Source organism: Drosophila albomicans, chromosome 2L, assembly GCF_009650485.2.
Source record: "Drosophila albomicans strain 15112-1751.03 chromosome 2L, ASM965048v2, whole genome shotgun sequence".
Classification (NCBI taxonomy): domain Eukaryota; kingdom Metazoa; phylum Arthropoda; class Insecta; order Diptera; family Drosophilidae; genus Drosophila; species Drosophila albomicans.
In genome coordinates, this window is record NC_047628.2 from 27,323,126 (window position 1) to 27,336,911 (window position 13,786).

General features: G+C 42.0%; 5 protein-coding genes across 10 annotated transcripts; 2 read left to right on the forward strand and 3 right to left on the reverse strand.

Moving 5' to 3' along the window:
* Positions 1-288: 288 nt before the first annotated feature.
* Positions 289-2,212, forward strand: LOC117563605 (probable tRNA (guanine(26)-N(2))-dimethyltransferase). Its single transcript, XM_034241999.2, has 3 exons — positions 289-826; positions 898-1,974; positions 2,041-2,212. The coding sequence occupies exons 1-3, from the start codon at positions 321-323 to the stop codon at positions 2,210-2,212; spliced, it is 1,755 nt and encodes a 584-aa protein (XP_034097890.1). The 5' UTR covers positions 289-320.
* LOC117563612 (uncharacterized) lies at positions 2,068-3,098 on the reverse strand. Its single transcript, XM_034242013.2, has 2 exons — positions 2,519-3,098; positions 2,068-2,449 (listed from the first exon to the last, which is right to left on the reverse strand). The coding sequence occupies exons 1-2, from the start codon at positions 2,970-2,972 to the stop codon at positions 2,328-2,330; spliced, it is 576 nt and encodes a 191-aa protein (XP_034097904.1). The 5' UTR covers positions 2,973-3,098; the 3' UTR covers positions 2,068-2,327.
* An 81-nt stretch (positions 3,099-3,179) lies between these two features.
* Positions 3,180-10,200, forward strand: LOC117563615 (uncharacterized). Of its 5 annotated transcripts, XR_007954546.1 has the most exons (6): positions 7,506-7,622; positions 7,682-7,897; positions 7,957-9,318; positions 9,381-9,593; positions 9,653-9,823; positions 9,886-10,200. XR_007954546.1 is itself a non-coding variant. In XM_034242016.2 (3 exons), the coding sequence occupies exons 1-3, from the start codon at positions 3,493-3,495 to the stop codon at positions 4,099-4,101; spliced, it is 489 nt and encodes a 162-aa protein (XP_034097907.1). In that variant the 5' UTR covers positions 3,180-3,492; the 3' UTR covers positions 4,102-4,231. The 5 variants fall into 5 exon arrangements, 4 of the variants coding, with proteins under 4 accessions (XP_034097907.1, XP_051858440.1, XP_051858438.1 ...); XM_034242016.2 differs by lacking the exons at positions 7,506-7,622; positions 7,682-7,897; positions 7,957-9,318; ... (1 more) ...; positions 9,653-9,823; positions 9,886-10,200 and adding exons at positions 3,180-3,552; positions 3,612-3,818; positions 3,880-4,231; XM_052002480.1 differs by lacking the exons at positions 7,506-7,622; positions 7,682-7,897; positions 7,957-9,318; positions 9,381-9,593 and adding an exon at positions 3,530-3,552 and having other exon boundaries at positions 9,655-9,823.
* Positions 5,115-5,814, reverse strand: LOC117563614 (uncharacterized). The gene is made up of 2 exons (XM_034242015.2): positions 5,501-5,814; positions 5,115-5,439 (listed from the first exon to the last, which is right to left on the reverse strand). Exons 1-2 carry the CDS (start codon positions 5,771-5,773, stop codon positions 5,218-5,220), a joined length of 495 nt encoding a protein of 164 aa, XP_034097906.1. The 5' UTR covers positions 5,774-5,814; the 3' UTR covers positions 5,115-5,217.
* On the reverse strand, positions 9,927-13,622 carry LOC117563610 (serine/arginine-rich splicing factor 2). 2 transcript variants are annotated; one of them, XR_007954545.1, is made up of 5 exons: positions 13,425-13,622; positions 13,147-13,277; positions 11,817-12,263; positions 11,652-11,752; positions 9,927-11,034 (listed from the first exon to the last, which is right to left on the reverse strand). XR_007954545.1 is itself a non-coding variant. In XM_034242010.2 (4 exons), the coding sequence occupies exons 1-3, from the start codon at positions 13,503-13,505 to the stop codon at positions 11,858-11,860; spliced, it is 618 nt and encodes a 205-aa protein (XP_034097901.1). In that variant the 5' UTR covers positions 13,506-13,622; the 3' UTR covers positions 11,232-11,752; positions 11,817-11,857. The 2 variants fall into 2 exon arrangements, 1 of the variants encoding a protein (XP_034097901.1); XM_034242010.2 differs by lacking the exon at positions 9,927-11,034 and having other exon boundaries at positions 11,232-11,752.
* Positions 13,623-13,786: the final 164 nt, after the last annotated feature.

A 13,786-nucleotide genomic window follows, 5' to 3' on the forward strand; every position in this document is an offset into this window, starting at 1 on the left:
ACCTGCCTCCGTCTATTTTCTTTTTGTTTGGTATATACTACCTTTGCGCTTGCGAAAATACTTTTTTTTATTTTATTTATTATTTTTATATTTTATTTAAATACAGTTTATTGCAGTTGATAAAGAATTATTAAAACGAATGAACAATTATTAACAAGTGGAAATGTTAAGTATCGTAAAAACAATTAGACAAACATCTAAGTGCAGTGCAATCAGCTGTTAATTATGTTTGTGGTATATTTTGTGCCGTAAAATAGTTAATTTGGTATTACTCTTGCGGTCACTTTGTATTAAAACGTGTTGTGAAAACAAACCACGAAATGGAGGTGGACGAAGTGAAACTCGAGGAGACACCGCCGGCAAATCCCAATCCCAACATTATAACTGAACGTAATGCGAACATTATATCGGGTGGAAATGTCTTCTACAATCCGGTGCAAGAGTTCAATCGAGATCTAAGCATTGCAGTGCTAAATGTGCATTTTCAACGTCTGGCTAAAGAGCGTGCTGAAAAGTTGCTGAAGCAGCAGCAGCGCAGCAAGCTCAAGCAACAGGAGAATGGCGAGCAGCTGACGCCAACAGCGACAGAGGCAACGTCATTAGCCAACAACAATTATGTTGCTGGCACCAAATATGACGATGGCATGCGTATTTTGGAGGCATTGGCGGCAACGGGTTTGCGTAGTATACGTTATGCTCAGGAGATAGCTGGCGTCAGGCAGATCATTGCCAACGATTTGTCGCGCCAAGCTGTGGAGTCCATCAACACCAATGTGCGCCACAACGGAGTGGAGCATTTAATCGAGACAAGTCATGCGGATGCCATGTAAGTTGCCGGCGAATGCTTGTGTGTTAGGTCGAAAATTCCGGTGTTCTAATCCATTATCATCATTGCAGGACGCTTATGTACACTTCAACTGCTCCGGAGAAGCGCTTCGACGCCGTCGATCTGGATCCTTATGGCTGTCCGAATCGCTTCCTTGACGGCGCCATGCAATGCATAGCCGATGGCGGATTGCTGCTAGTTACAGCCACCGACATGGCGGTGCTGGCTGGCAATGCACCCGAAGCTTGTTATGTGAAGTACGGATCGGTGCCGTTGCGCATGAAGTGTTGTCACGAGATGGCATTGCGGATACTGCTGCACTGCATCGAATCGCATGCGAATCGTCATGGCAAATACATTGAGCCGCTGCTCAGCATCTCGGCGGACTTTTATGTGCGCATCTTTGTGCGCGTATACGCTGGCCAGGCTCAGTGCAAGTACAGCATGAGTAAACAATCGTGGATATATCAGTGCACCGGCTGTGAAACCTTCACACTTCAGCCACTGGGCACAGTGCGCGCTAAATCTGCTGAGCAGCCGCATCTGGTCAAGTTTGGCATACCAACGGGTCCAGCGGTGAACACACTGTGCGAGCACTGCAATCATCGCCATCATCTGGGCGGTCCCATTTGGTCAGCACCCATACACAACATGCAGTTTGTTGAGCAACTGCTGGAGGCGGTGCAGACAACGCCACTGAAGGAGCTGGGCACACAACGTCGTATTGTTGGTGTGTTGTCGGTGGTCCAAGAGGAGCTGCCAGACATTCCCTTGTACTACACGCCCGACAAACTGTGCTGTGTGCTCAAGCTTGAGATTGTGCCCATGCTCAAGATGCGCTCAGCTCTGCTGCACGCTGGCTATCGTGTCTCCTACTCGCATGCCAGCAAAAACTCACTAAAGACAGATGCACCCCCGGCGGTGCTCTGGGATCTGCTGCGTTGTTGGAGCAAACGGCATCCGGTGCGCGAGGATCGCAAGATACCTGGCACACCATTAGCTGCGATCTTAGCGAAACCTTGCAGCCAGGATTACGAGTTTGATCAGCTGCATTCGGCTGCCAATCCGAGTAGTCGCAAAAATGCCTTATCGCGATTCCAGGAGAATCCAGCGCCACACTGGGGACCAGGAACGAGGGCCACCATCATGTAAGTAACTAGGGAATACGATTATCGACTTTCTACTGCATTTGATAACATTCAACTATCTTCTAGGATTGGTGAGAACAAGCTGCCGAAGAGTTATCGTAACCAGAACAAAAAACAACGACACAAAGCGGCCCAGCAGACGACCGCAGCTGCTGACGAGGACGTGGAGGCGTCGCCTCCGCCAAAGGATGAACTGCTGTCCAGCAAGAAAGCGAAGCTGTCGCCGACGACTGCGTGACCAGCTTCATATCGTCGCTCTGTCAATTTGTATTTGCAATTTGTCCCAAATAATTACGTTACAATTGAAAACAACAAAATCAACTGTCTGGTGTGTTTTATGAATCTTGTTTGTGCTAATAGCGGAAGAAGTTGCCATCGGATGTCTGGCGAGAGAAACCATTGTTGACCAGCTGAGTGTGGACGCCGCTGCAGATCAGCTTCACACTGGACGGATGAATCTTCTCCTTGATGCCACCTACAGGCAGAGTGAGAGATAAGTCTCGCAATCGTTCAACATTATATATTGGATTTTTGTGTCGCTTACCTATGCTCAATGGATGACCCAGAGCATCCTCCATTTTAACGCGCACCACACGCGTATTGCGCAGCACCCGAAACAGATTCAGTTTGCTCACAGCGCCCACTTCTCGCTGTCCGTGGGGTGCCGACCAGCTCATCATGGCCGGACACGTGTCGCGCTGCATCAGCACATCGATCTTGTCGGGAAACGTTTCCCGTCCGTGATCGTAGCGAGCTTGCAGCTGCAGATCCAGTGAATCTTTTGGTATATTCACATTGCCCCTGAATCGCTTGCTATAGCGCACCGAGCTCATCGTCTGATGGTAGAACAAACGCTCGTGGGGCTTCAGATGGCCATGCCAGTTGTCCGATGGATTCGCTGGTGGCGGAGGCTGCGGCATGCGGCAGATGTAGGTGCCCTCCATGCGCAGATCCGGTTCGTAGGAATCATTCTTGGCTATTTGATTTCGATACGTCATCTCGAGAGAATTTATATTGAACTTTTCACAACAACAAAAATTAATTCCTAACAAATCTGTTGCTACTGTTTATTTTTGTTTGTTTGCTGTAGTGTTGGAAACGTCGTGTAGTCAACATAAATAACAGTCTAATATCGAATTCCCCCCCACCCTAGTCAGCTTTTATGGTAGTATAGAGGAGCTTTGCCTCTCATGCCAAAGTTTCGTGTTTATTCCATGTTTGAAACGTATGTGGGTCAATAATAAAAGGGCTGATATTCACCACTCAAAGGTTAAAGGGTATCAGAGGAAAGTCCCAACTAGTATAGAACAGACCTCATAAAATATATATATTCTTTATCAGCATCCAGAGTGCAGGAAATAGCTCGAAAAGTAAAAGTAGTAAAAGCAACGATAATCTCGTCTTGTGTCGCTATTTTGATAATCCGCAAATGACGTATGGCTCTTTAGGTATTTAAGTTCTTCCCCATAAGCGGAAGATTTGCAGTTCTTTGAAATACGTGATTTTGTGCGAATCAAAATGAAAATTATATTTTTGGGGCTGCTCATCGCAGTTCTTGTTGTGTACGGTCATGGAGATGTGAGTGTCCTTAACGAATCAGCTTTGAAATCATTTTAAGTCTCTCATCCTATTCATAGGATTCCAACGAACCAGCCGATAGGTCGGATATGGAATGGTTTATACACACATTGAAGGAGATTATAAAACTTGGGATGAACGAACAGACTAAAGCTATTAACGAGGAAAACGAAGTTAATGAGATGAAAGCTAAAAAAATAGAAAAATATCGGAAGGAGGTTGTCGAAGGTGATCAAAAATTATCGGTTATAAGAAATGAACTGACAGTGAGTGTGCCTATCAAATCGCCTTTGAAATCATTCTAAAAGTCTAATTCCCCATTCGTAGGATTCCAATTTATCAACTGAGGTGAGGAGTGCTTTCCAAATATTTCTAGATATAACAACTGAAGCAATTCGAAATGGAAAGCAGTGGAACGAAAAACGTATAGAGACATTAAACAAAGAAATCAGTCAATCGCGTGAGGCATTTGAACAGAGGAATATATTGCTTGCCCAATATATGAATTCAACACGTCACTTGATCAATAGCTACCCGCAGTATGCCTAAAAATTGCCGGATTTTTGTGTGCGGCTCAGCTTAATAATTCTGCTCAAAGAAGATTTCATTGATTATTGTGTACTTCTAGGCGAGAATTTAAATAAATAAAATGAATTCCTAGCAAATTTTTTGTTGTTTTTCTTCGTTTGCTGTAGTGTTGGAAACGTTGCGTGATGCAATATCGAATTCCCCCTGCCCTAATCAGCTTTTAAGGTAGTTAGAAGGAGAAGGAACCAAAGTCCCTAAGAGCTATTTGATTTCTGTTCATGTGTTTATTCCATGACATTTGTGGATGCTGTTTTTATACCCGCTACCCATAGGGTAGAAGGGTATTATAACTTTGTGCCGACAGGAAATGTATGTAACAGGTAGAAGGAGGCATCTCCGACCCTACAAAGTATATATATTCTTGATCAGGGTCAACAGCCGAGACGATCTAGCCATGTCACTAGTGCTGTTAATGTTATGCTGCTGCTCTTCAGGCTCCCCCGCTCCTGTGCTCTCACTGTTGCTGTAGCTGTTATCGGCGAACTTCAATGCGCTGCTGATGCTGCTGCTGCTGCTTCGATCTTCCCCACTCGCACTCACACATACGCACGCACCCACACACACAAACACAAATTGCTGCTGTTGAGAAGCTCTATGTGTGTGTCTCGCGTCTGCGTCTGCGTCTCTGCCAACAATTTTCGCTGTGTTATTGGCGTTTCGCTGCTTCACTCCTTGTTCGTATTGGTTGCTGCTGTTCATCGGCGTTGTTCGTGTTTCTTCAAATGCAGTTGCTGTTGCTGTTTCCTGTGCCTACTTTTGACTTTAGCCAAATTTGTAGCTGATGTCCCAACGAGAGAGCCGAGCGACAAAACGACTTGTGGCGATCTCCAAAGCCACAAGGAACAAAACTTTGTCTGTATAAAATCATCACCATGAAGATGGGCTCTGGGTAAGTCGATACATTTAACAGTTGCTAACTATTTACATTTATGTTGCAGCCTAGAAACTAACAAACTGATAAGATCAATAAAGAGTTAAAGAACATTCAAAACACTAAGAAATGTTTTATTTATTTAAATTCTCGCCCAGAAGTATATGTTGCAATAATAAGCTGAGCACACAAAAATCCGGCAATTTTTAGGCATACTGCGGGTAGCTATCGATCAATTGACGTGTTGAATTCGCATATTGGGCAAGCAATATATTCCTCTGTTCAAATGCCTCACGCGATCGTCTGATTTCCTCGTTTAATTCCTCTATACGTTTTTCGGTCCACTTCGTTGCATTTCGGAATAATTCTGTTGCAATATCGTGAAATCTTTGCAAAAGACTCCTCTCCTCAGTTGAGAAAATGGGATGCTACGAATGGGGAATTAGACTGTTAGAATGATTTCAAAGCCGATTTGATAGGTGCACTCACTGTCATATGAGTTTTTATAGTCGATAATGATTTATTAGTTCTGTCAATATCATTCCGATATAGTTCTATTTCTTTAGCTTTCCTCTCATTATCTTCCTTTTCATTGGTATAATTTCCAGACATTACATATATCGCATTTTGCATACAGCTCTCCAATCCCTTTATAAGGAGTTTCATAGTCGGCATATTGGTTGCTTCGTTAAGGACACCCACATCTCCATGGCCGTACACAACAAGGATTGCGATGAGCAGCCCCAAAAATATAATTTTCATTTTTATTCGCACAAAGCACTGAAGATCTTCCGCTTAATGCCAGAACTTAAATACCCAAAAAATTAACCATACGACCACATTTAAAGCTTATCAATATAGCGACACAAGCCGAGAAATCCACAAGGCTACCAATGTAATCTACAAGGCTTTTGATTTGAATTTCCGGTTCTTTTCCATCATGTGTTGTGATGTTGCAGACCTGCCGACACAATCTTCTGATACTCCTTTACCCTTTGAGTGGTGAATATCAGCACTTTTGTTATTGACCTCAGACACGTTTTAAACATTAAAAACAGCATCGACAAACGTCATGGAATAAACACGTGTAAAGAAATGAAAACTTTGGCATGAGAGGCAAAGCTCCTCTACACTCCACACTATCTTAAAAGTTGCCACAGAACTTTGGCGTCTTCATTAGTGTGGGAGATTTAATGGAAACGCCGTTGTATTTTAGCTTAACTTTATTGATTATTATAAACGTATGTATATGTCTGATGAAATTGAAAGCACAAATTCAAGTCGCTTCGCCATGAAGTTAGCTGCGTTAGATTTATGGGTTGCCCAACTAATCCTTTTCTGTTGGCAGCTGATCGTTTGGTGTTGCCAGCATATGGGCAATAGGTGGATGACAGAGTTGTCACAGAACAAATTAATTAGCGCCATCTGTGTGTGGCGCTTTGCAACATCGCTTGCAGATTTTTAGCGATAGATGCATCTTATGGCAGTGAATGTCAAAGAATGGGAAGATAAGAATGCATCAAAATTTAATGTCCGATTGACAAGCCATCTTTTTATACCCGCTTCCCATAGGGTAGAAGGGTATTATAACTTTGTGCCGGCAGGAAATGTATGTGACAGGTAGAAGGAGGCATCTCCGACCCTATAAAGAATATATATTCTTGATCAGCGTCAACAGCCGAGACGATCTACCCATGTCCGTCTTTTCGTCTGTGTGTCTGTCCGTCCGTCCGTATGAAACACTGGATCTCAGAGACTATACGAGATAGAGCTTTAATTTTTTTTCGACAGCATTTGTTATGTTTGCACGCAGATCAAGTTTGTTTCAAATTTTTGCCACGCCCACTTCCGCCCCCCCAAATCAAAAAAAATCGAATAACAAGCCTAATTTTAAAGCTAGAGAATTTTGGTATATACAATAAATATTATAGTAGTTATGATTCCTAAAAATTTGGTTGCGATCAGATAAAAATTGTGGAAGTTATTAAAGAAATACTTTTGTATGGGCAAAAACGCCTAGTTACTAGGGGTCTGAGTTGCTTTGGCCGACAATCTGGCACATTGTGCGGTTTATGGTATATTTTGAATGGTGTACTATATCGATATACCACATACCATTTGGTATATTTGTAGTATTTTTTTAAGTATTTTTGGTATATTTTGAAAATGATACCGCAATATTTTGCCTTTATTCAAAATGGATAGCGGGTATCTCACAGTCGAGCACACTCGACTGTAGCTTTCTTACTTGTTGTTGTTGGAAACGTGAGGTCAATAACAAAAGTGCTGATACTCACCACTCAAAGGGTAAAGGGGTATCAAAAGATTGTGTTGATAGGTCTGAAGCATCACAACACATGATGGAAAAAACCGGAAATTCAAATCAAAAGTCTTGTAGATTACATTGGTAGCCTTGCGGATTTCTCGGCTTGTGTCGCTATATTGATAAGCCTCAAATTTCGTCATTTGGTTCATTTTTAGGGTATTTAAGTTCTGGCATTAAGCGGAAGATCTTCAGTGCTTTGAAATACGTGACTTTGTACGAATCAAAATGAAAATTATATTTTTTGGGCTGCTTATCGCAGTCCTTGTTGTGTTCGGTCATGGAGATGTGAGTGTCCTTAACGAATCATCTTTGAAATCATTTTAAGTCTCTCATCCTATACATAGAATTCCAATGAGCCAACCCATGTGCCGGCAATAAGTACGTTTGGAGACTTGAATGCTCATTTGTTACAGAGTGCGATAGACTCAAAGGCAGCAAGTGATGCCTCTGCGAAAAAACTTGATGACGCCCAAGTTGAGAGTGCTAAGGAAATAAAAGAAAACCGGAAGGAGGAAGAAAAATGGGCTGAAGACATATCGAGCTTGAGAGCTCAACTGTCTGTGAGTGAGGTTAATAGATCAGTTTTGACATTATTGTAAGAGTCTAATTCCATTCGTAGAATCCCGATTTACCACCTGCGTATAAAAGTATTATGCAAAGAATTCTCGATGTACTAATTGAACGTGACCAGAAACTCAGGGATATCCGTGATAAACGTAATAAAGCTATACAAGTAATTGACGATGACATTAAAAAGTCGCGTGAGAAAGACGAAGAGATGGATAAATTGTTTAATCAACATGTGCTAACCGTTAGAGAACGCATAAATAGCCCGATTTTGTAATATTCTTATTTGAGAGAATTTAAATAAATAAAACATTTCTTTGTGTTTTGAATCTTCTTTAACTCTTTATTGTTCTTCTCAGTTTGTTAGTTTCTAGGCTGCAACACAAATGTAAATAGTTAGCAACTGTTAAATGTTTCGACTTACCCAGAGCCCATCCTCAAGGTGATGATTTTATACAGACAAAGTTTTGTTGCTTGTGGCTTTGGAGATCGCCACAAGTCGTTTTGTCGCTCGGCTCTCTCGTTGGGACATCAGCTACAAATTTGGCTAAAGTCAAAAGTAGGCACAGGAAACAGCAACAGCAACTGCAGTTGAAGAAACACGAACAACGCCGGTGAACAGCAGCAACCAATACGAACAAGGAGTGAAGCAGCGAAACGCCAATAACACAGCGAAAATTGTTGGCAGAGACGCAGACGCAGACGCGAGACACACACATAGAGCTTCTCAACAGCAGCAATTTGTGTTTGTGTGTGTGAGTGCGTGCGTGTGTGTATGTGTGAGTGCGAGTGGGGAAGATCGAAGCAGCAGCAGCAGCATCAGCAGCGCATTGAAGTTCGCCGATAACAGCTACAGCAACAGTGAGAGCACAGGAGCGGGGGAGCCTGAAGAGCAGCAGCATAACATTAACAGCACTAGTGACATGGCTAGATCGTCTCGGCTGTTGACCCTGATCAAGAATATATATACTTTATAGGGTCGGAGATGCCTTCTTCTACCTGTTACATACATTTCCTGCCGGCACAAAGTTATAATACCCTTCTACCCTATGGGAAGCGGGTATAAAAAGATGGCTTGTCAATCGGACATTAAATTTTGATGCATTCTTATCTTCCCATTCTTTGACATTCACTGCCATAAGATGCATCTATCGCTAAAATTCTGCAAGCGATGTTGCAAAGCGCCACACACAGATGGCGCTAATTAATTTGTTCTGTGGCAACTTTTAAGATAGTGTAGAGTGTAGAGGAGCTTTGCCTCTCATGCCAAAGTTTTCATTTCTTTACACGTGTTTATTCCATGACATTTGTCGATGCTGATTTTTAATGTTTAAAACGTGTCTGGGGTCAATAACAAAAGTGCTGATATTCACCACTCAAAGGCTAAAGAGATATCAGAAGATTGTGTCGGCAGGTTTGCAACATTCACAAGACATGATGGAAAAATTTCGGAAATTCAAATCATAAACCTTGTAGATTACATTGGCAGCCTTGTGGATTTCTCGGCTTGTGTTGCTATATTGATAAGCTTTAAATGTGGTCGTATGGTTCATTTTTAGGGTATTTAAGGTCTGGCATTAAGCGGAAGATCTTCAGTGCTTTGAAATACGCGACTTTGTACGAATCAAAATGAAAATTATATTTTTTGGGCTGCTCATCGCAATCCTTGTTGTGTACGGTCATGGAGATGTGAGTGTCCTTAACGAATCAGCTTTGAAATCATTTTAAGTCTCTCATCCTATATGAAGAGGCTTGATGCGATAGTGAAGGCCAGTATGGAAGATGCGATAGACGCACACAATAAAAGAAATGACAGGATCAAGGAAGACAATGACTGGAGAGCAAAAGAAATAGAAAAATATCAGAAGGAGATTGACGAAGATGAAACAAAATTATCGGATATAAAAGATAAACTGACTGTGAGTGAGCCTATCATATTAGTTTTGAAATCATTCTAAGAGTCTAATTGCCCCATTCTTAGAATCCCAATTTCTCAACTGAGGAGAGAAATTTTGCGCAACGTTCTTACGATGTAATAGCTGATTACATACAAAAAAGAAGGGAGGAATTTGAAAGAATGATAAAACTATATACCGAGCGAATCAGACGATCGGTTGAGGAAACTGAACACTTGAATAAATTGTATGCCAAATTAGTGAATTCAACAGGTATCTGACCTATATGTTTAATCAACATGTGCTAACCGTTAGAGAACGCATAAATAATCCGATTTTGTAATATTCTTATGTAAGAGAATTTAAATGAATAAAACAGTTGTGTTTTGAATGTTTTTTAACTCTTTATTGTTCTTATCAGTTTGTTAGTTTCTAGGCTGCAACATAAACGTAAATAGTTAGCAACTGTTAAATGTTTCGACTTACCCAGAGCCCGTCTTTAAGATTATGATTTTATACAGACAAAGTTTTGTTGCTTGTGGCTTTGGAGATCGCCACAAGTCGTTTTGTCGCTCGGCTCTCTCGTTGGGACATCAGCTACAAATTTGGCTAAAGTCAAAAGTAGGCACAGGAAACAGCAACAGCAACTGCAGTTGAAGAAACACGAACAACGCCGGTGAACAGCAGCAACCAATACGAACAAGGAGTGAAGCAGCGAAACGCCAATAACACAGCGAAAATTGTTGGCAGAGACGCAGACGCAGACGCGAGACACACACATAGAGCTTCTCAACAGCAGCAATTTGTGTTTGTGTGTGTGGGTGCGTGCGTATGGGTGAGTGCGAGTGGGGAAGATCGAAGCAGCAGCAGCAGCATCAGCAGCGCATTGAAGTTCGCCGATAACAGCTACAGCAACAGTGAGAGCACAGGAGCGGGGGAGCCTGAAGAGCAGCAGCATAACATTAACAGCACCATTTTCGCTCTCCGCTCACGACACCGACGTTCGTCGTTGCTCTTTTAGTTGAGTACGTCGCTCTCTCATGCACATGAGTTAAGAAAATCACACGCTGCTCTTTGCTTCAGCTCTCTCGTGCTCACTTTTTCGCTCCCTCTCTCTCTCTCTCTTCTACGCCCACGCACAGCGACAGCGACAGCCAGCCATAACATTTACATTTACATTAACAGCAACAGCAACACGGCAGCAAGGACTGCAACAACCGCCGCCGCACACTTGCCTGCGTATATATAAATGTGTAAAATGGTTGGAAAGCTTGTTAATAAAGTTTATCGTAAATGATACACATAGAAACGAAACAGAAACGAGCAACACAAAATCAAAACTAAAATGAATAATAAAAAAATATATATAGAAGATTTGCCGCCCTTCTAAACAGAATCCTCAACCTTAATTAGTTATTAACGATGCAAAGAGTGATTTCGATTTCGAGTTTTATTTTGAAGTGCTACACAAATTGGTAATGGCGACCAAATTAAATGCTATATAGTAGTTCCCTAAGTACCCTCCCTTCTCATTCTTTCGTTATCTTCCTTTCTTACATCCTCTTCCATCTTCGCTTTTCTGTCTTGAGAAGACAACTAAACAAAAAGTAAGCGCAAACCAAAACTAGAAAATAAAGCGGAAAAATTATAGATAGAAACGAGCTAAATTCTAAACTCCTATTCTATCTGCTCTTTACTAAATTTTCTCATTTTAGTTGTTTTGTTGTTCTTAATTTGATTTGTGGTTGTCTCCAACTTAAAAAATAGTGTACTATAAATATTCAGTTTATATAAGTATAGTAGTAGCTGTGTGTGTGTGTGTGTAAGATTTGTTGTTTTTTGTTTTGTATACCTGCTGTTCTGGTACACAGCATGAGATGATCAGATGCAGCCCGCTTGAAGAATTCTTCACTTCCCTGGAGTTGTCGTTATTCCCACAAGTCAATTACAAGGCTGTCAACAACATAGATCGCATTAACAATGGATTACAATCAATAACAAGGCGTTGTCTACTCACCTTATCGAACCTACATTATTATGGAACGTATTCAGCGCATTTTAGGAACGGCTGCGACTACGCGAGCCACCTGCTCCTAATCCACCACCACCGCCAATGCCATTGCGACTGTCACCACGCACCGGACTACGCGAGAATTTGCTGCGACGTCCGGGTGAGCGACTGCCGGCGGAACGGGAACGTGAGCGCGGTGAATACGATGAGCGACGGCGTGGACTGCGTGAGCGACGTCGCATCGGTGAACGAGATCGTGAACGGCGTCGTCCACCAGCTCCGCCACCGGCACCAGCGCCTAGCCCGGCACCACGACGACTGCTGCTGCTGTTGCGACGTGTCGGCGACGAGGGGCGTCCATAGCGAGCCATTTGAACACGCAACTCCCTGCCGTCCAGCATGCGGCCATCCATGGCCTCCAGTGCGTCCTCGGCATCGCGCTTGTCATAGAAACTGGGAAGCAGTAGGAGAAAAAGTTATTGCAAATAATTAACTTGGAAAAAAGCTATTGCAAAAAGGATATCAGCGTAGAGATAGATGTGTAATTCAAAATTACTTTTTGGAGTTCTAGGTTTGAAAATGCTAATATAAGAGCCTTTTTTTTATTGTAAAAGATTGTAGTATTCACAGTAAGTTGGCTAGTATAAGTTAGAGTAGGCAACAGTTGCAAAGGAACACATTTAATCTGGCATCTTCGATTGAAGTACGATCCACAAAGGATCTGTGCTCAATAGAAATCGAATATGCAAAGGACTGCTATTAAGACTGTTAAAACTTGTTTAACAGTGCTGCTATCTAACATTTCATGTTTCGGTTAACCAAGCAGCTTACCATGTGACAATGTCAATATTATGTTATGTTAACAACAATTTCATATGTATGTTGATTGAATTCGATGTACTATCTAAAATGAGGTTGTCAGTATACCGCATTCGAGAATGCTCGATTATAGCTATACGTATGTGGTATTCACAGTAGGTTGGCTAGTACAAGTTAGAGTAGGCAACAGTTGCAAAGGAACACATTTAATCTGGCATCATTACTTGCGAGCTTGATAACATCGAGTTAATCATGCTCAATTAAACGTAGAGATGCAAATAAGATAGCTAATTGTTGTATTCACAGTATGTTGGCTAGCAGGGTTTTGGTAGGCAACAGTTGCAAGGGAACACAATTTACTCTAGCATCACAATTGCTGGGAATGCGAACACAATAATTTGTTTGCATTGTTATTGACGCAAAGTATGCAAATATGTCCGACCTAACCTCATATTTTCGATAACCTCTACAAGTGGCCTAAAGAAATAAATACATATGTATATCGAATGTTGCTCACCGGACGAAAGCGAAGCCACGACTTTCACGTGTGTAGCGATCGCGCGGTATGTAAATATCGCCAACTTCACCACAGCGTTCAAAGACACGACGCAAATCCTCAGGTGTGGTGCGATATGTGAGATTGTCGACCTATAGTGAAATATATACGAAAAATACGTATTAACCAGACATGCATATATAAGTGAAAGGTTATCTAACCAAAGACAGTAATCGCCGGCCGCCATTTTGTCTGCCGCGTTGCTGTACTTTCTAATTTTGCGTTGTTTTTGTACTTGCCTTTAGCGACACCATTCCATCAATTCGTGGCGGAGGACGAGCTCCTCCACCTGCACCACCGCCACTGCCACCGGTGCTCATTATTCTGTTTTTATTCTACGCACTATTTAAATTATTAATAATATTTTGCAAAGCCTTTTTACTTTTACGTTCCTGCCTGCTACGTACGCTTGCTCTGCTCAACAGTGGGACCGCAATGTTAATTGAAAAATATACCGTAATACTGCATTTCGATTGGGCGCAGAGTTGATTTTTGTGTTGCACTACTTTGACATATTCGATATATGAAGATAAAGTTGGCAGACCCATCGATTGAAACCAAAAAAAAAATGATTAGATTGTTAATACTAAATGAATTACGT

Excerpts from the sequence above, each read along its gene's own strand:
- LOC117563605 (XM_034241999.2), top strand. The coding sequence starts at position 321 with ATGGAGGTGGACGAAGTGAAACTCGAGGAGACACCGCCGGCAAATCCC. Across the intron at positions 827-897 it reads ACAAGTCATGCGGATGCCAT|GACGCTTATGTACACTTCAA; the intron begins GTAAGTTGCCGG and ends TCATCATTGCAG. Across the intron at positions 1,975-2,040 it reads GGAACGAGGGCCACCATCAT|GATTGGTGAGAACAAGCTGC; the intron begins GTAAGTAACTAG and ends ACTATCTTCTAG.
- LOC117563612 (XM_034242013.2), bottom strand. The coding sequence starts at position 2,972 with ATGACGTATCGAAATCAAATAGCCAAGAATGATTCCTACGAACCGGAT. Across the intron at positions 2,450-2,518 it reads GGGTCATCCATTGAGCATAG|GTGGCATCAAGGAGAAGATT; the intron begins GTAAGCGACACA and ends CTCTGCCTGTAG.
- LOC117563610 (XM_034242010.2), bottom strand. The coding sequence starts at position 13,505 with ATGAGCACCGGTGGCAGTGGCGGTGGTGCAGGTGGAGGAGCTCGTCCT. Across the intron at positions 13,278-13,424 it reads ATGGAATGGTGTCGCTAAAG|GTCGACAATCTCACATATCG; the intron begins GCAAGTACAAAA and ends ATTTCACTATAG. Across the intron at positions 12,264-13,146 it reads CGTGGCTTCGCTTTCGTCCG|TTTCTATGACAAGCGCGATG; the intron begins GTGAGCAACATT and ends ACTGCTTCCCAG.
- LOC117563614 (XM_034242015.2), bottom strand. The coding sequence starts at position 5,773 with ATGAAAATTATATTTTTGGGGCTGCTCATCGCAATCCTTGTTGTGTAC. Across the intron at positions 5,440-5,500 it reads CTATAAAAACTCATATGACA|CATCCCATTTTCTCAACTGA; the intron begins GTGAGTGCACCT and ends CCCCATTCGTAG.
- LOC117563615 (XM_034242016.2), top strand. The coding sequence starts at position 3,493 with ATGAAAATTATATTTTTGGGGCTGCTCATCGCAGTTCTTGTTGTGTAC. Across the intron at positions 3,553-3,611 it reads TTGTGTACGGTCATGGAGAT|GATTCCAACGAACCAGCCGA; the intron begins GTGAGTGTCCTT and ends TCCTATTCATAG. Across the intron at positions 3,819-3,879 it reads TTATAAGAAATGAACTGACA|GATTCCAATTTATCAACTGA; the intron begins GTGAGTGTGCCT and ends CCCCATTCGTAG.